This window comes from Salvelinus namaycush, chromosome 10, assembly GCF_016432855.1.
Source record: "Salvelinus namaycush isolate Seneca chromosome 10, SaNama_1.0, whole genome shotgun sequence".
NCBI lineage: Eukaryota > Metazoa > Chordata > Actinopteri > Salmoniformes > Salmonidae > Salvelinus > Salvelinus namaycush.
The window spans coordinates 13324682-13345656 of NC_052316.1; the positions used below are offsets into that span (position 1 = coordinate 13324682).

Here is a 20975-nt window from a genome sequence, read left to right on the forward strand (position 1 = left end):
ATATGTGGGTTTTTGGTAATGGAATTCATTTCAAGGCACAGGGCAATGTTTCTTAAACTTCCACAAGGAAAATAATTTGTTCAAAACTAAATATAAGTTGTAATATTAGTTGGCATTGGTCTTTACTTCAAAATGATTGTGTTTTGATGTATTTCTAATTCCTTTTAATACTTTTTACATCTGTTTGACCAGAAATCAAAGCATGCAAAGAAATGGTTGAAAAATGTATATACCTTCATTTCAACAACAAAAATATAGACTCTTTCATTTCACACCAAATTTGACATGCTCCTATGAACTTCACATGTTGGTGCTCATGGGTCCTTTACATGGAAATGACCATTACTCATTAGCTGCTATCAAGGCAGCAGCTACTCTTCCTTGGGTCCAGCAATATTAAGGCAATTTGCATTCAGCTAAAACATTACACTTCAAAACACATTATTACACACTACTACAACATATCTACAAAACCAAATCCATATATGTACGTGTGTGTAGAGTGTGTGTATTAGTGTCAGTATCCAGCACCTAATCACAAACAAGACACATCCCTCACTGTGTGCTACAGTGGCAATCACACATTACACACACACACACAAAGCAGTGCAGTGTCTCCTTCCAAACAGAAATCCCAATAGGAGGACCACACCCACAACATGAGATGTTGTTGCTATCGCCTGTCTAGCCAGGGAATCTCCAGAGGAATCTCCAGAGAATAGGGTAGTGTCATTAGCTAGGGCTAGGCTCATTACAACAACCAATTCAACCACCATACACACTTAGTTGGCTAGAAAGCACTAAGCAATATCTAACGTGCCTTCAGAATGTATTCACTTCCCTTTTTACACATTTTGTTGTGTTAGTCTGAATTTAAAATGGATTAGATTGAGATTTTCTGTCACTGGCCTACACACAATACCCCATAATGTAAAAGTGGAAATTAATAAAAAATGAAAAGCTGAAATGTCTTGAGTCAATGAGTATTCATCCCCTTTGTTATGGCAATCCTAAATAAGTTCAGGAGTAGACATTTGCTAAACAAGTCATATAATAAGTTGCATGGATCTGTGTGCAATAATAGTGTTTAAAACTATCTCTGTACCCCACACATACAATTATCTGTAAGGACCCTCAGTCGAGCAGTGAATTTTAAACACATATTCAACCACAAAGACCAGGGAGTTTTTCCAATGCCTCACAAAGAAGGGTAGTACCTAGTGGAAGATCAGTAAAAATACAAATACATATCCCTTAGAGCATGATGACGTTATTAATTACACTTTGGATGGTGTATCAGTACACCCAGTCACTACAAAGATAAAAGCGTCCTTTCTAACTCACTTGGCGGAGAGGAACGAAACCACTCAAGGATTTCCCCATGTTGCCAATGGTGACCTTAAAACAGTTATAGAGTTTAATGGCTGTGATAGGAGAAAAACTGAGGATGGATCAATACACTGTATTCCAAAACATGCATCCTGTTTGCAACAAGGTGCTAAAGTAATACTGCAAAGAAATTGGCAAAGCAATTCACTTTTTGTCCTGAATACAAAGTGTTATGTTGGGGGCAAATCCAATACAACACATTACTAAGTACCACTCTCCATATGTTCTAGCCTAGTGGTGGCTGCATCATGTTATGGATATGCTTATAATTGTTAAGGATAGGGGATATTTTCTGGATAAAAAATTAATGGAATGGAGCTAAGCACAGTCAAAATCCTAGAGGAAAACCTGGTTCATTCTGTTTTCCAACAGACACTGGGAGATGAACTCACCTTTCAGCAGGACAATAACCTAAAAGACAAGCCCAAATCTACACTGGAGTTGCTTACCAAGAAGACAGTGAATGTTCCTAGTTTTTTTTACTTAAATCTGCTTGAAAATCTATGGCAAAACTTGAAAATGTTGTCTAGCAATGATCAACAACCAATATCACAGAGCTTGAAGAATTTTGAAAAGAATAATGGGCAAATGTTGCACAATCCAGGTGTGGAATATTCTCAGAGACTTCTAGTCTATTTATGCTTATTCTGGAAAGACTGTCTGTGGCTCCGTATAGAGGGTGTGACGCAATTGTGGAGGCCCCGGAGGCACACAAAGGCCAAATAAAGCTCCGCCCGCATTGCTGTGTGCCTCTCAAGTTTTTTAACAATTGAGAGAGCGCCATATACTGTTGAAGTCGGAAGTTTACATACACCTTAGCCAAATACATTTAAACTCAGTTTTTCACAATTCCTGACATTTAATCCCTGTCTTAGGTCAGTTAGGATCACCACTTTATTTTAAGAATGTGAAATGTCAGAATAATAGTAGAGAGAATGATTTATTTCAGCTTTTATTTCTTTCATCACATTCCCAGTGGGTCAGAAGTTTACATACGCTCAATTAGTATTTGGTAGCATTGCCTTTAAATTGTTCAATTTGGGTCAAACGTTTCGGGTAGCCTTCCACAAGCTTCCACAATTAGTTGGGTGAATTTTGGCCCAATCCTCCTGACAGAGCTGCTGTAACTGAGTCAGGTTTGTAGGCCTCCTTGCTTGCACACGCTTTTTCAGTTCTGCCCACCAAATTTCTATAGGATTGAGATCAGGGCTTTGTGATGGCCACTCTAATACCTTGACTTTGTTGTCCTTACGCCATTTGCCACAACATTGGAAGTATGCTTGGGGTCATTGTCCATTTGGAAGACCCATTTGCGACCAAGCTTTAACTTCCTGACTGATGTCTTGAGATGTTGCTTCAATATATGCACATAATTTTCCTTCCTCGTGATGCCATCTATTTTGTGAAGTGCACCAGTCCCTCCTGCAGCAAAGCACCCCCACAACATGATGCTGCCAACCCCATGCTTCACGGTTGGGATGGTGTTCTTCGGCTTGCAAGCCTCCGCCTTTTTCCTCCAAACATAACGATGGTGATTATGGCCAAACAGTTCTATTTTTGTTTCATCTCTCCAAAAAGTACGATATTTGTCCCCATGTGCAGTTGCAAACCGTAGTCTGGCTTTTTTATGGCGGTTTTGGAGCAGTGGCTTCTTCCTTGCTGAGCTGCCTTTTAGGTTATGTCAATATGGGACTCGTTTTACTGTGGATATAGATACATTTCCTCCAGCATCTTCACAAGGTCCTTTGCTGTTGTTCTGGGATTGATTTGCACTTTTCGCACCAAAGTACGTTCATCTCTAGGAGACAGAACGCGTCTCCTTCCTGAGCGGTACGACGGCTGCGTGGTCCCATGGTGTTTATACTTGCGTACTATTGTTTGTACAGAGGAACGTGGTACCTTCAGGGGTTTGGAAATTGCTCCCAAGGATGAACCAGACTTGTGGAGGACTGCAATTGTTTTTCTGAGGTCTTGGCTGATTTCTTTTGATTTCCCATGATGTCAAGCAAAGAGGCACATAGTTTGAAGGTCGGCCTTGAAATACATCCAATATGCAGTGATAATGTATTTGGCCTATAGTCTACTGCACAAACCTCATTGCTACAGAACTGTTTTTAATTGGTTAAAAAAAATTAAGTAAATCAAAAAAATTAATCTGAGCGGTAGATCTCAGCTTGCATTTTGACTCAGAAAGTGATCTTGACTCAGAAAAGGTTGGACCACTGCTGTACGGCCACTGCAGATGCCAGATTGACCATGCAGAGCCTTTTGCCCAGAAAGACTCATAGCTGATTCTATCATCATCGGGTTGAATACTTATCTAATATAGATATTTATTTGTGTTTTATTTTTCATTAATTCTCATAGACTATTTTGTGTTGATCATTGACAGAAAATGACAATGAAATCAATTTTAATCACACTTTGTAACACAACAAAATGTGGAAAAAGTCAAGGAGTGTGAATACTTTCTGAAGGCACTGTATACTGTAGTGGGAATGAGATTTCCATGTCAATTCAATCCAGTTGTGTTTAGATCTGACAAACACAAAGCATTGAACAAGGAACATAATGTCATGCCCTGATCTGTTTCACCTGTCTTTGTGATTGTCTCCACCCACTTCCAGGTGTCTCCTGTTTTCCCCATTAGTCCCCGGTGTATTTATCCCGGTGTTTCCTGTCTCTCTGTGCCAGTTCGTCTTGTTTTGCCAAGTCAACCAGCGTTTCGCCTAGGTCCTATTTTTCCCAGTCTCTGTTTTTTCCTAGCCCTCCTGGTTTTGACCCTTTCCTGTCCTGGCGCCATATCCGCCTGCCTGACCACTCTGCCTGTTCTGGCCTATCGCCTGGTACTGTTTGGACTCTGACCTGGTTTATGAACTCTTGCCTGTCCCTGACCTGCCTTTTGCCTACCCCTTTTGGTATTATAAATATCAGTGCTCAACCATCTGCCTCCTGTGTCTGCATTTGGGTCTCGTCTTGTGCCCTTGAGAATTTCAATAAGCATTTTTCTACGGCTGGCCATGCTTTCCACCTGGCTACCCCTACCCCAGTCAACTGCCCGGCACCCCCCACAGCAACTTGTCCAAGCCTCCCCCATTTCTCCTTCACCCAAGTCCAGATAGCTGATGTTCTGAAAGAGCTGCAAAATCTGGACCCCTACAAATCAGCCGGGCTAGAAAATCTGGACCCTCTCTTTCTAAAATTATCTGCCGAAATTGTTGCAACTCCTATTACTAGCCTGTTCAACCTCTCTTTCGTATCGTCTGAGATTCCCAAAGATTGGAAAGCTGCCGCGATCATCCCCCTCTTCAAAGGGGGAGACACACTAGACCCAAACTCCTACAGACATATACAGTGGGGCAAAAAAGTAATTTGCAAATAAATTCATTTAAAATCCTACAATGTGATTTTCTGGATATTTTTTTCTCATTTTGTCTGTCATAGTTGAAGTGTACCTATGATGAAAATTACAGGCCTCTCTCATCTTTTTAAGTGGGAGAACTTGCACAATTGGTGGCTGACTAAATACTTTTTTGCCCCACTGTATCTATCCTACCCTGCCTTTCTAAGGTCTTCGAAAGCCAAGTTAACAAACAGATTACCGACCATTTCGAATCCCACCGTACATTCTAGAGGTCGACATTCCGATTAATCGGGGCCGATTTCAAGTTTACAATCGGAAATCGGTATTTTTGGGCGCCGATTTGCCGATGGTTTTTATTTTTTATTTTTATTTTTTTAACTCCTTTATTTAATCTTTATTTAACTAGGCAAGTCAGTTAAGAACACATTCTTATTTTCAATGACGGCCTAGGAACGTTCTGCCTCGTTCAGGGGCAGAACGACAGATTTTTTACCTTGTCAGCTCGGGGGATCCAATCTTGCAACCTTACAGTTAACTAGTCCAATGCTCTAACACTGATTACATTGCACTCCACGAGGAGCCTGCCTGTGCCGTGAATGCAGTAAGCTAAGGTAAATTGCTAGCTAGCATTAAACTTATCTTATAAAAAACAATCAATCAATGACTGTCATTGCTCCAATATGTACTTAACCATAAACATCAGCACTTTTGAATGCTGGCCTTTCTTAAAATCAATACACAAGTATATATTTTTAAACCTGCATATTTAGCTAAAATAAATCCAGGTTAGCAGGCAATATTAACCAGGTGAAATTGTGTAATTTCTCTTGCGTTCATTGCACGCAGAGTCAGGGTATATGCAACAGTTTGGGCCGCCTGGCTCTTTGCGAACTAATTTGCCAGAATTTTACGTAATTATGACAACATTGAAGGTTGTGCAATGTAACAGGAATATTTAGACTCATGGATGCCACCCGTTAGATAAAATACGGAACGGAATAAACGTTTTGTTTTCGAGGTGATCGTTTCCGGATTAGTCAAAGGTATATGGTTTAGAGATAAATAGTCGACGCGTTATAATTCCTGTAATAACTTGCGGCTGAACTTGACAGGGGTTCCTTCGTTATTTTACCGTTCATGTCTTCCATAGAGAATGTCTTGATCTACTTCAAATAAGGTCTGTGTTTCGTGCAGGCTTAAACCGCCTCGACGTTTTGATACCCGTGTAAATCTCACTAGGATAAGGTAACGTTTGTCAACATATTTTCATAAATCCACTCTACAAAAAAAATGATCTTCGCTTATATTTAGCCAATATTGATCAGAGTTACCTTGTCCTATGGATATCTACACAGTTATAAAATTGGCAAGGTGGTGTAAGCCTACACGAAACACAGACCTTATTTTAAGTGAATCTAAAAATATCCTATGGAATATATGAAGGAACCGCTTTTCAGATTTTGCTAGAATGTGTCATGGGAATTATGACTCGCACTTTGGTCATCAATTCTTACCATGCCCATTATTAAAATAGGATTTCCTGCATATAGAAATGACAGTTTTTGTTTTCAACATTCATCACAGGTAACTTAAACTCTATTTTTATTCAAACAGTTGAGAGTATTTGTCTCCTAAGCAGACTCTTCAGTATCATTGTCACTTCAGAGCTGTGTGTGTGTATTTATGTATTATATTAAGGTAAAATAAAAGTGTTCATTGTTCATTCAGTATTGTTGCAGTTGTCATTATTACAAAAATGTGTGTGTGTATGATATATATACAGTATATATATATATATATATATATATATATATATATATATATATACACTGCTCAAAAAAATAAAGGGAACACTTAAACAACACAATGTAACTCCAAGTCAATCACACTTCTGGGAAATCAAACTGTCCACTTAGGAAGCAACACTGATTGACAATACATTTCACATGCTGTTGTGCAAATGGAATAGACAAAAGGTGGAAATTATAGGCAATTAGCAAGACACCCCCAATAAAGGAGTGGTTCTGCAGGTGGTGACCACAGACCACTTCTCAGTTCCTATGCTTCCTGGCTGATGTTTTGGTCACTTTTGAATGCTGGCGGTGCTTTCACTCTAGTGGTAGCATGAGACAGAGTCTACAACCCACACAAGTGGCTCAGGTAGTGCAGCTCATCCAGGATGGCACATCAATGCGAGCTGTGGCAAGAAGGTTTGCTGTGTCTGTCAGCGTAGTGTCCAGAGCATGGAGGCGCTACCAGGAGACAGGCCAGTACATCAGGAGACGTGGAGGAGGCCGTAGGAGGGCAACAACCCAGCAGCAGGACCGCTACCTCCGCCTTTGTGCAAGGAGGAGCACTGCCAGAGCCCTGCAAAATTACCTCCAGCAGGCCACAAATGTGCATGTGTCAGCATATGGTCTCACAAGGGGTCTGAGGATCTCATCTCGGTACCTAATGGCAGTCAGGCTACCTCTGGCGAGCACATGGAGGGCGCCCCTTTGCGCCCCAGTATCTCTACTTGCACATTCATCTTCTGCACATCAATCACTCCAGTGTTTAATTGGTATATTGTAATTACTTCGCCACCATGGCCTATTTATTGCCTTATCTCCCTTATTTTACCTCATTTGCACACACTGTATATGAATTTCTTTCTACTGTATTATTGACTGTATGTTTGTTTATTCCATGTGTAACTCTGTGTTGTTGTATGTGTCGAACTGCTTTGCTTTATTCTTGGCCAGGTCGCAATTGTAAATGAGAACTTGTTCTCAACTAGCCTACCTGGTTTTAAATAAAAGTGAAATATATATATATTTTTTTTTTAATACATAAGCGTAGATCGTGCACTGAAAGTCCCCTGCAAAAATGCATAAATCTTTCAATAGCATGTACTTTAGTCTCCCAGTGAAATTACATGTAGGCATCTAGTAAAGGGGTATTCCATTAATATTTTACTCAGAAGTATGTTTCCGGTCGAGCCAATATAACTCAACACAAAAATCTGGATGTACTAATGGATTCCACAAAGCCTTATAGCAGTTGTGGGGATAGTTATTTGTGTCAAACTACCCACATAGGCTATATATTTTCCCAGTGTGTAAATAAAATAATAATAATATGTAACTTCCGTAATATGCAACATGCCAGAACTGATGAGACAGGGTATGGTCTCTGCCTAGATATTTCTGGGATGAGGCCAATGACGTGTATATACTGTATAAATCATTGGATGAGACTAGCTACCTTTTGAACAGTCTGACTTTGAACAAAATCCCTTTATCAAACCATCTCAGTATCTTCCTTGATCCAGAGAGATGATCACTAACATGAATGATCTGCAACAGTCATAGCAGACTACATTTAGGAGATACAAATCTCTAGTCATTTGTACAGCTACGCTAATCATCATCACTGCCAAGTTCCATCTGTCAGGGTATGTGTGTGCCAAATGTGCCACATTTACCCATCTCAATCATAGACAAGCGGCAATAGAGAGTCTCTGTTTTGTGCAGCCTTAGATTCAATAGTAGGCTACTTATGCTATCTTCACTATTCTCGAAGACAGTCCGTTCTAGCACGGGAGTCCACTCTAGAGGTTTTAGTCTGAAGGCAAGTCCATTAAAAGGGGTTGCCAGTGCAAACTTATTTTGGTCAGTTATAAATCCATAAGATCAACCTGTTGAGCATCCTGCCTTTTAGAGTTTGCCTCAGAAAGCTGTGATCTGTGACAAAAGTCTGGCACTTTACCTTCCTCATATGGACATACCAGGCACACACATGCCAGACACAACACACACACAAACACCCTCAGAAACACACACCCACAGACACACACACAAACACACACACGGAGACACACACACGGAGACACACACACACACACGGAGACACACACACACAAACACCCTAATGAACTCAGTGCACTACTCACCTTTGTGACCCATCATGACAGCGAGGTGTAGGGGTGTGTTTCCTGAAGAGGATAAATACAATACAGAGTTTAGACTGTGCATTACAGTTAGGTCTGCATACAGACACTCTAATGGCTCAATTTTTGGCTGCCATTAAGGCAGCGCTAGTGTCAAACACACGTTAGCTTGCAATTTCGTCATGTAAAAACTGGCGCACTGGCATTTTCCAGCACTAACGCAATGTTCGGCAATTTACCTGTCTAACATCAGCACGCTTGTGTTCAGATGGGAGGGGTGGAAATAATTGAGGTGTGTTTAAAAACATTATCCAAAGTGCTAATTTTAGGCAGGGCTGGTAGGGATATTTATTCATTATACCCTGATGAAGACAGCTTGGCTGTCGAAACATTGGTAATTAAATTTTTGCATCTGAGCTCCTAGAGTGTGCGGCTCTCCTTTATTTTTAAGGGATATTTAAGACCAAATCAAAAGCTGGTTTTAGCGGTAAGGCAGTTAGTTATGGCATGAATTTTGACAGCGGAAATGCAGCCTATATAGCGGTGGTGCACACTGCCGATATGTGCATGGGACAAGATGTGACATCCCATTTTTATCTATGTATTGTAGGCAGGCCTACATTATTTTAGCCATGCTTTGGACGTGCATAAAAACTCCTCCGTGATGTAGGCTACATGTCCATGCACATCATGAAACTAGAGATGAGAACCTCGGTGTAAATCGGTGAACCTCGTATTTAGAAGCTTTTTTCCTGTAACAATGGTTTGTTTTACATTTCATTTTTTTTTTTTTAATCAAACCCCCCATAGGCTACCCTTACCCTAAGCCTACTACAGTTGAAGTCGGAAGTTTACATACTCCTTAGCCAAATACATTTACATTTTTCACAATTCCTGACATTTAATCCTAGTAAAAATTCTGTTTTAGGTCAGTTCGGATCACCACTTTATTTTAAGAATGTGAAAAGTCAGAATAATAGTTTAGAGAATGATTTATTTCAACTTTTATTTCTTTCATCACATTCCCAGTGGGTCAGAAGTTTATATACACTCAGTTAGTATTTGGTAGCATTGCCTTTAAATTGTTCAACTTGGGTCAAACGTTTCGGGTAGCCTTCCACAGGCTTCCCACAAGAAGTTGGGTGAATTTTGGCACATTCCTCCTGATAGAGCGGGTGTAACTGAGTCAGGTTTGTAGGCCTACTTGCTCGCACACGCTTTTTCATTTCTGCCCACAACATTTCTATAGGATTGAGGTTCAGGGCTTTGTGATGGCCAATCCAATACCTTGACTTTGTTGTCCTTAAGCCATTTTTCCACAACTTTGGAAGTATGCTTGGGGTCATTGTCCATTTGGAAGACCCATTTGCGACCAAGCTTTAACTTCTTGACTGATGTCTTGAGATGTTGCTTCAATATATCCACATAATTTTACTTTCTCATGATGCCATCTATTTTGTGGAGTGCACCAGTCCCTCCTGCAGCAAAGCAGCCCACAACATGATGCTGCCACCCTCTTGCTTCACGGTTGGGATGGTGTTCTTCGGCTTGCAAGCCTCCCTTTTTCCTCCAAATACAATGATGGTCATTATGGCCAAACAATTCTATTTTTGTTTCATCAGACCAGAGGACATTTCTCCAAAAAGTACGATCTGTGTTCCCATGTGCAGTTGAAAACCGTAGTTTGGCTTTTTTATGGCGGTTTTGGAGCAGTGGCTTCTTCCTTGCTGAGCGGCCTTTCAGGTTATGTCGATATAGGACTCGTTTTACTGTGGATATAGATACTTTTGTACCGGTTTCCTCCAGCATCTTCACAAGGTTCTCTGTTGTTGTTCTGGGATTGATTTGATTTCACAGGTACACCTCCAATTGACTCAAATTATGTCAATTAGCCTATCAGAAGCTTCTAAAGCCATGACATTTTTCTGGAATTTTCCAAGCTGTTTAAAGGCACAGTTAACTTAGTGTATGTAAACTTCTGACCCACTGGAATTGCGATACAGTGAATTATACAGTGAAATAATCTGTCTGTAAACAATTGTTGGAAAAATTACTTGTGTCATGCACAAAGTAGATGTCTTAACTGACTTGCCAAAACTATAGTTTGTTAACAAGACATTTGTGGAGTGGTTGAAAAACAAGTTTTAATGACTCCAACCTAGGTGTATGTAAACTTCTGACTTCAACTGTATAACGAAGGCTATTTAAAACAAGTTGTTAGAATTTGATTAAAAAACAGTCAGTATCTGGTGTGACCACCATTTCCCTCATGCAGCTCAAACACATCTCCTTCGCATAGTTGATCAGGCTGTTGATTGTGGCCTGTGGAATGTTGTCCCACTCCTCTTCAATGGCTGCACGAAGTTTCTGGATATTGGCGGGAACTGGAACATGCTGTCATACACGTCGATCCAGAGCATCCCAAACATGGTCAACGGATGACATGTCTGGTGAATATGCAGGCCATGGAAGAACTGTGCTATTTTCAGCTTCCAGGAATTGTGTACAGATCCGTGCGATATGGGGCCGTGCATAATCATGCTGAAAAATGAGGTGATGGCAGCGGATGAATGGCATGACAATGAGCCTCAGAATCTCGTCACGGTATCTCTGTTTGATGCCCTTCTATTTGCTCTGCTCCGGACATTATTATGAGCCATTCTCCCATCAGCAGCCTTCCATGCTGTGCATTCAAATTGCTATCGATAAAATTCAACTGTGTTCGTGGACTGCCGATATCATAACACCAACGCCACCATGGGGCACTCTGTTCACAACGTCGACATCCGCAAACTGCTCGCCCCACACAACGCCATACATTCATTCATGAAGAACACACTACTCCATCATGCCAGTGGCCATCGAAGGTGAGCATTTGCCCACAAAGTCGGTTACAAAGCCAACCTGCAGTCAGGTCAAGACCCTTGTGAGGACGAAGAGCATGCAGATGAGCTTCCCTGAGACGGTTTCTGACAAACCCACAGTTTCATTAGCTGTCCAGGTGGCTCGTCTCAGACCATCCCGCGGGTGAAGAGGCCGGAATCTGGAGGTCCTGGGCTGGCATGGTTACACGTGGTCTGCGTTTCTGAGGCTGGTTGGACGTACTGCCAAATTCTCTAAAAGTATGTTGGAGGCTGCTTATGGCAGAGAAATTAACATTCAATTATCTGGAAATGGCTCTGGTGGACATTCCTGCAGTCAGCATGCCAATTGCACACTCCCTCAAAATGTGTGATGTCTGTGGCATTATGTTGTGTGACAAAACTGTACATTTTAGAGTTGCCTTTTAATTGCCCCCAGCACAAGGTGCACCTGTGTAATAATCATGCTGTTGAATCAGCTTATTGATATGCCACACCTGTCAGGTGGATGGATTATCTGGGCAAAGGAGAAATGCTCACTGACAGGGACGTAAACAAATTTGTACACAACATTTGAGAGAAATAATATTTTTGTGCATATGGAACATTTCAGGGATCTTTTATGTTAACTCATAAAACATGGGACCAACACTTTACATGTTGCGTTTTATATTTTAATATGTTTCTTACTTATTTTTTCTCTGATTGAAAAGTTCTGTTACCGAAATCTTTCATGTGTTAAGGAAAAACATTCCTGATTCCCTCAGCCCTCACTCTCTTTATGTGACACTTATGCATCGCATGCACGTGACCAATAAGGCCTGACCTATAGCATATCATAATGACATCAATAACAAACTCTAAACAGAGTAAAACATGTGAAATGTGAAAAATGGTGCCGATAGATAGGGCAGCCGAGCTTCTAGCCCCTAGGCAACTTTGCAGTATTTCGTTTTTTTTATGTGTTATTTCTTACATTATTAGGACAGACATTTTTTTGTGTTATTACATATAGCCGGGAAGAACTTTTGGATATCAGAGCGCCGGTAACTCACAAGCATTACCAGCATTACGACCAGGAATACAGCTTTCCTGAATTGGATCCCTTGTTCCCCAGGGCAATTGAACTGATTACAGAGGCTGACCCAAAACATCGCCGGCGGAGAAGAGGTACTCGGAGGCGCGCACACCACCCACCGCTTCCGAGTATAATACTCTCTGGTGTTCAATCTCTGGATAATAAAGTTGATGAGCTGAGGGTGAGGATTTCCTTCCAGAGAGACATCCGGGGTTGTAACATACTCTGTTTCACGGAAACATGGCTCTCTCTGGATATACTGTCTGAGTCCATACAGCCAGTTGGGTTCTAAGTTCATTGCGCAAAAAGGAATACATATCTCTCCGGGAAGAAGGGTGGTGGTGTATGTTTCATGATTAACTACTTATGGTGTGATTGGGATAACATACAGGAACTCAAGTCCTTTTGTTCACCCGACCGAGAATACCTCACAATCAAATGCCGACCGCATTACCTCCCAAGAGAATTCTCTTCAGTTATAGTCACAGTCGTGTATATCCCCCTCAAGCCGATACCACGACGGCCCTCAAAGAACTTCAAGGGACTTTATGTAAACTGGAAATCACCTATCCTAAGGCCGCATTTATTGTAGCTGGGGATTTTAACAAAGCAAATTTAAGAAAACACTACCGAAGTTCTATCAACATATTGACTGCAGTTCTCACGCTGCTAAAACACTCGACCACTGCTACACTAACTTCCGGGATGCCTACAAGGCCCTCCCCCGCCTTCCCTTTGGCAAATCTGATCACGACTCCATCTTTCTCCTCCCTTCCTATAGGCAGAAACTCAAACAGGAAGTGCACGTGCTAAGGACTATTCAGCACTGGTTTGACCAATCAGAATCCACGCTTCAAGATTGTTTTGATCACGCGGACTGGGATATGTTCCGGGTAGCCGGAATAACATTGACGAATATACTGAAACGATGACTGAGTTTATCAGGAAGTGTATAGGAGATGTTGTACCCGCTGTGACTATTAAAACCTACCCTAACCAGAAACCGTGGATAGATGGCAGCATTCACTCAAAACTGAAAGCGTGAACCACCGCATTTAACCATGGCAAGGTTACTGGGAATATGGCAGAATACAAACAGTGTAGTTATTCCCTCCGTAAGACATTCAGACAGGAAAAACTTCAGTATAGAGACTAAGTTGAGTCGCAATTCAATGGCTCAGACACAAGACTAATGTGGCAGGGTCTACAGACAATTACGGACTACAAAAGGAAAACCAGCCACGTCGTGCACACCGATGTCTTGCTTCCAAACAAGCTAAACACCTTCTTCGCCCGCTTTGAGGATAACACAATGCAACTGACGCGGCCCGCTACCAAGGACTATGGGCTCTCCTTCTCCGTAGCCGACGTGAGTAAGACATTTAAGCTTGTTAACCCTCACAAGGCTGCCGGCCCAGATGGCATCCTTAGCCATGTCCTCAGAGCATGCGCAGACCAGCTGGCTGGTGTGTTTACGGACATATTCAATCTCTCCCTACCCCAGTCTGCTGTCCCCACATGCTTCAAGATGGCCACCATTGTTCCTGTACCCAAGAAAGCAAAGGTAACTGAACTAAGTGACTATCTCCCCATAGCACTCACTTCTGTCATCATCAATTGCTTTGAGAGACTAGTCAAGGATCATATCACCTCTACCGTACCTGACACCTTAGACCCACTTCAATTTGCTTACCGCCTCAATAGATCCACAGACGATGCAATCGCCATCGCACTGCACACTGCCGTATCCCATCTGGACAAGAGAAATACCTATGTAAGAATGCTGTTCATTGACTATAGCTCAGCATTCAACACCATAGTACCCTCCAAGCTCATCATTAAGTTCAAAGCCCTGGGTCTGAACCCCGCCCTGTGCAACTGGGTCCTGGACTTCCTGACGGCCACCCCCAGGTGGTGAAGGTAGGAAACAACACCTCCACTTCACTGATCCTCAAGACTGGTGCCCTTGCTCAGCCCCCTCCTGTACTCCCTGTTCACCAATGACTGCCTGGCCACGCACGCCTCCAACTCAATCATCAAGTTTGCAGACAACACAACAGGCTTAGGGTTGATTACCAACAATGACGAGACAGCCTACAGGAAGGATGTGAGGTCTCTGGGAGTGTGGTGCCAGGAACGTCAACAAAACAAAGGAGATGATAGTTGACTTCAGGAAACAGGAAGCAGGGAGCAGTCCCCTATCCACATTGACAGGACCACAGTGGAGAAGTTGGAAAACTTCAAGTTCCTCTGTGTACACATCACTGACAAACTGAAATGGTCCACCTAAGGAGGCTGAAGAAATTTGGCTTGGCACCTAAAACCGTCACAAGCTTTTACAGATGCACAGTTGAGAGCATCCTGTTGGGCTGTATCACCGCCAGGTAAGGAAACTGCACCGCCCGCAACCGCAGGGCTCTCCAGAGGGTGGTGCGGTCTGCCCAACGCATCACCGGGGGAAATTACCTGCCCTCCAGGACACCTACAGCACCTGATGTCAAAGGAAGGCCAAAAAGATCATCAAGGATGACAACAGCCAACCGAGCCACTGCCTGTTCACCCCGCTATCATCCAGAAGGCGAGGTCAGTACAGGTGCATCAAAGCTGGGACCAAGAGACTGAAAAACAGCTTCTATCTCAAGGCCATCAGACTGTTAAATAGCCATCACTACCACATTAGAGGCTGCTGCCTATATTCATAGACTTGAAATCACTGGCCACTTTAATAAATGGAACACTAGTCACTTTAATAATGTTTACATATTTTGCATTACTCGTCTCATATGTACAGTGGCTCACGAAAGTATTCACCCCCTTGGCATTTTTCCTATTTTGTTGCCTTACAACCTGGAAATAAAATTTATTTTTTGGGAAGTTTGTATCATTTGATCTACACAACATGCCTACCACTTTGAAGATGCAAAATTATTTTTATTGTAAAACAAACAAGAAATAAGACAAAAAAACAGAAAACTTGAGCGTGCATAACTATTCAATCCCCCCCCCTCTCCCTAAACATGATCAATAGGGGGAGCTTTTTGAGCTGTGTGTCATTTCTTCACTGTTCACTCACACAGTACCTGGCCTCTCTGCTGCCTATCAGCTATTCCTATTTGTTCTGGTGGGTTAATATTCAAAATTGATGCAGCTTTGAATGCTTTTATGTGTGGTATGATTGTTAGCCTATTGCAGATCTGGACAAACTATCCAACAAGCACTATTGTCACAATGAATGGTGGATGGAGGGCAGGATGAACTGTTCGACTGGTAGACTATACTGACCTGTGGTATAGTTAAGCAATAAGGTCAGAGGGGGTGTGGTATATGGCCAATATACCACTGCTAAAGGTTGTTCTTAGGCACGACGCCATGTGGACTGCCTGGATACAGCCCTTAGTCGTGGTATATTGGCAACATCACTGCACTCTATACTCTTCTGTAAACTGATCATCTATGTATGCCATCGCAAGACCCACTGATTGATACTTATTTATAAAACCCTCTTAGGGGGAGTGAGGCCTATCTGAGATATCTACTGCAGCCCTCATCCTCCACATACAACACCCGTTCTGCAAGTCACAATCTGTTAAAGGTCCCCAAAGCACACACATCCCTGGGTCGCTCATCTTTTCAGTTTGCTGCAGCTAGCGACTGGAACGAGCTGCAACAAACACTCAAACTGGACAGTTTTATCTCACTCTCTTCATTTCAAGACTCATGGACACTCTTACTGACAGTTGTGGCTGCTTTGCGTGATGTATTGCTGTATCTACCTTCTTGCCCTTTGTGCTATTGTCTGTGCCCAATAATGTTTGTACCCTGTTTTGTGCTGCTATCATGTTGTGCTGCTGCCATGTTGTGTTGCTACCATGCTGTGTTGTCATGTGTTGCTGCTATGCTATTTGTTGTCTTAGGTCACTCTTTATGTAGTGTTGTGTTGTCTCTCTTGTCGTGATGTGTCTTTTGTCCTATATTTTTATTTAATTTATTTAATCCCAGCCCACGTCCCCGCAAGAGGCCTTTTGCCTTTTGGTAGGCCGTCATTGTAAATAAGAATTTGTTCTTATTAACTGACTTGCCTAGTTAAATAAATATTATTATATTCCACAAACCCATGAGGTGCCTTATTTCTATTATAAACTGGTTACCAATGTAATTATAGCTGTATAAATATTTGTTTTGTCATACTCGTGGTATATGGTCTGATATACCACGGCTTTCAGACAATCAGCATTCAGGGCTCAAACCACCTAGTTTACAATAAAAATTAGCACTCTGAAAAGGAAAAGCATAGTGCATATGGGAAGTACCAAAACACCTTAATTTAGGGGAGGTGCATGTTAGCAGATTAAGAAATTTGGCTAGGATGGAAGAAATTATATAGTAAAACCTGCAACTAGCGAATGTAACTAGGGGGAAAATACACTACCCTTCCCTGTGCCCAATAAAGAAAACACACAACCCTCCCCAAAGCAAAAAAAAAAAGTCTGCCAAACCCACCCTCCCAAGTAAATTGCGATGTGTCCCTAAATTCCCAGTTGAAAAAAGATTGCTGTCTGAGTGCAGTATAACTGTGGTTAGAATGCAGTAAAACTGCAGTATGTTGCAAATACTGCTTCCAAAATAACACTGTTTTTTTTTTACTGCAGTCATTTTGCATTGTAACAGCAGTTACAGAGTAGTATAACTGCATTTCAACTGCAGTACACTGCAGTTAATCTGTAATTACTGCGTCCAAAATAAAAAATGGTTTGACAATTTAATCAGCTGGAAAAGTTCAAACAAAACGATATTACCGACGGTATCGGTATTGGTGTCATCAGGGTCACGTATCCTAGTTTGGAACATGAGGATAAAGAGCAATTCGATTCTTACCATGGGTATCTTTCTGAGCGATATTCTGAGTTCGAATGAGCGAGGACAAGCGTCGGACATCCCCCTTGAATACACATTCATGGACTGGAAAGTCTTCGCGGGTTCGTATGATAGGGTTTTTGTTGTTATCATCGATATCGTCCGCCGTTGATAATGTGTTAGTGTTTGCATTTATCTGCGATTGCTGATTCTGATGTTGTTGCTGTGTCGATGGAGATTTGACCAACTTGTGATTGCTAAAGATTTTACTTGCTTTGCCTTTATTATTAGTCTTGGTTAAAGTAAATGTCCCAGTTGCAGCCTCCTCGTCCGGTTCCAGTAAATCCTCTTCTTTGCTCGGTTTATGGTCCTTGCGCAGGGAGCGGATCTTTTCTCCGGTCATTTTCTAAACAATTGACAGCAGAACTGGGGGTGCCGTTGACGATGACCCTCTGGGCAAATAGATGTATGTTGTTGGCAAGAATGCCAATGGTAGTTCACCCAAAAACTGTAAATTGCATAACATGAAAACCACAAATTCTTCAATGAATACAATGAAATAACAATGCAATTTAAATCGGTAGCAAATACTCCACAATAACTAAATAACTACCAGAACTCTGTCCCCTTCTTCTCATTTCCGAAACTGTCCCTGCATAAGCGGCTCTTACAGAGCGCATCTGCCATCTTCCGCCAGTAGTATCGCGAGAGTTTATGGTTACAGATTTTACATTATTTATTTTCTGGTTGTTACATTGTATCAGGGGATATTACAAACCAATGTGGTTACAATGTTACAACCCAATAGCTACAGTGTTCAGGCCTACTCATCATGAAATGCATTGGCTACTATTATGCACACTAAGCATCAATAAGTTATTAACATTAGTTGTAAAAAATATGTTGCAAAGCAAACTAGGACACTAGCAACTACAAGTCAAATTCTAGTGTTCTCAAAAAGGTAATGGTTACAAATCAAATCAAATTTATTTATATATCCCTTCTTACATCAGCTGATATATCAAAGTGCTGTACAGAAACCCAGCCTAAAACCCCAAATAGCAAGCAATGCAGGTGTAGAAGCACGGTGGCTAGGAAAAACTCCCTAGAAAGGCCAAAACCTAGGAAGAAACGTAGAGAGGAACCAGGCTATGAGGGGTGGCCAGTCCTCTTCTGGCTGTGCCAGGTGGAGATTATAACAGAACATGGCCAAGATGTTCAAATGTTCATAAATTACCAGCATGGTCAAATAATAATAATCACAGTAGTTGTCGAGGGTGCAACAAGTCAGCACCTCAGGAGTAAATGTCAGTTGGCTATTCATAGACAATCATTGAGAGTATCTCTACCGCTCCTGCTGTCTCTAGAGAGTTGAAAACAGCAAGTCTGGGACAGGTAGCACGTCCGGTGAACAGGTCAGGGTTCCATAGCCGCAGGCAGAACAGTTGAAACTGGAGCAGCAGCACGGCCAGGTGGACTGGGGCCAGCAAGGAGTCATCATGCCAGGTAGTCCTGAGGCATGGTCCTAGGGCTCAGGTCCTCCGAGAGAGAGAAAGAAAAGAAAGAGAGAAAGAGAGAATTAGAGAGAGCATACTTAAATTCACACAGGACACCGGATAAGACAGGAGAAATACTCCAGATATAACAGACTGACCCTAGCCCCCCGACACATAAACTACTGCAGCATAAATACTGGAGGCTGAGACAGGAGGGGTCAGGAGACACTGTGGCCCCATCCGATGATACCCCCGGACAGGGCCAATCAGGCAGGATATAACCCCACCCACTTTGCCAAAGCACAGCCCCCACACCACTAGAGGGATATCTTCAACCACCAACTTACCATCCTGAGACAAGGCCGAGTATAGCCCACAAAGATCTCTGCCACGGCACAACCCAAGGGGGGGCGCCAACCCATACAACACTTGACTAACAGACACGCACAGTCAGTGGAATTGGATGCATTTTATGTACGCTTTGACAATAACAACATTGTGTTGGTTGTGAGGGCCACCATCGACCCAGAAGATTGGGTGATTTCGCTCTTCAAGGCCAATGTCAGTAAAGTCTTTAATCAGGTCAATACTGCAAGGCCACGGGGCCGATGGTATTCCAGGGTGCATTCTCAGAGCATGTGCAGAACAGCTGGCAGGTATGTTCACGGTAATTTTCAACCTCTCCTTGTCCCAATCTGCAATTCCCACATGTTTTAAGATGACCACCATCATTCCTGTTCCCAAGAAAATGACACACTGCTCAACTCATCTCAACCATAGACCGATATAGCATCCACAGTTACAACTCATAGGTGACACTTAAGCCTTGTTCACACTGAAGGCCTTAATGCTTGTTTTTCAAATCTGTTTTGGAATAATGATGGTCCAAACAGCATGTTACAAGTAACTAAATCAGATTTATGCGTGTTCAGACAGCAGTCATTTGCATCTGGGTCATACCTGAAATTGTGATAGTACGAACTGGCCATGACTGACCCAGCAGACTCAGACCAGCTCTGCCACGTCAACTCCTCTCAAGGAGCCACAATTGGAAGGCATGAGGAGTTTTTTCGTGGTCTCATGGAAGGGTTCCAGACTTTGGCCGAACGCCACGACCAAGCATTGAACACATTGCTAGAGCAATTCTGTGGGTTGTCTACTATGCAGCCTACCACGACAGTAACCTCCCAGCCCCTCAGTTACCCGGCTGGTAGCAGCGCAGTCACCATTGTTTCCCGGCAACCCCACTTACCTCCCCCGGAGCACTTAGATGGGCACCTGTTGAGCGTTTCTCGCTCAGTGTTCACTCATCATCGAGCTGCAGCCCTCATCCTTTCCCTCAGACTGCTCTAAGATAGCATACCTCATCACGCTGATGTCCTGGAGGGCTCTCGCCTGGGAGACGGCAGTATGGGAACAACAGTCGGCCGTATGCTTCAGTCTGGAGGAGTTTGTGGCATAGGTAAAGAAGGTTTTCGATGCTCCATTGTATGGGAGAGAGGCTGCCCGGAAGTTACTCCAGCTTCGGCAAGGCTCCCACAGTGTAGCAGACTACGCAGTGGATTTCTACACGTTGGCAGCTGAGAGTGCCTGGAACCCGGAAGCACTGTTCGACATGTTCCTGCACAGAGTTTCGGAGGAAGTAAGGGACGAGCTTGCTGCCCAGGACTTACCAACAGATATCGACTCGCTCATCGCCTTGACCATTCGGATCGACGGGCGACTACGAGAACGAAGGAAGGAAGGAGATTCGATTTCAATCGCCCGTCCAGGGATTCCACCTCGCCTCCGAAGTATCCTGGAAGTCCCCGACGGCTCCGTTGCCGAGAGAACCCAAGGCTACCCTAGCCTCCGAAGACTGCTGATCCACCTCTTCCCAAGCCCATGCAACTAGGCAGAGCTAGGCTGTCTCCAACTGAACAGCTATACAGGCTTCACACTAAGAGCTGTCTGTATTGCGGGACTACTCGTCATTTCGTCGCCACCTGTCCACTAAAAGACC

At 42.8% G+C, this 20975-nt stretch overlaps 1 protein-coding gene across 3 annotated transcripts in view; it reads right to left on the reverse strand.

Moving 5' to 3' along the window:
* Nucleotides 1-18145, reverse strand: part of LOC120054704 (ankyrin repeat domain-containing protein 13C-like) — a 73864-nt gene extending 55719 nt beyond the window's left edge. Inside the window, exons 1-2 of one of the 3 annotated variants that reach the window (XM_039002249.1) lie at nucleotides 17499-18145; nucleotides 8688-8729 (exon numbers count right to left, since the gene is read on the reverse strand). In XM_039002249.1, the coding sequence (XP_038858177.1) occupies nucleotides 8688-8729; nucleotides 17499-17880 (424 nt within the window). In that variant the 5' untranslated portion in view covers nucleotides 17881-18145. The remainder of the gene's footprint in view (nucleotides 1-8687; nucleotides 8730-17498) is intronic. The other 2 variants (XM_039002251.1, XM_039002250.1) reach the window with 2 other exon arrangements.
* Nucleotides 18146-20975: the final 2830 nt, after the last annotated feature.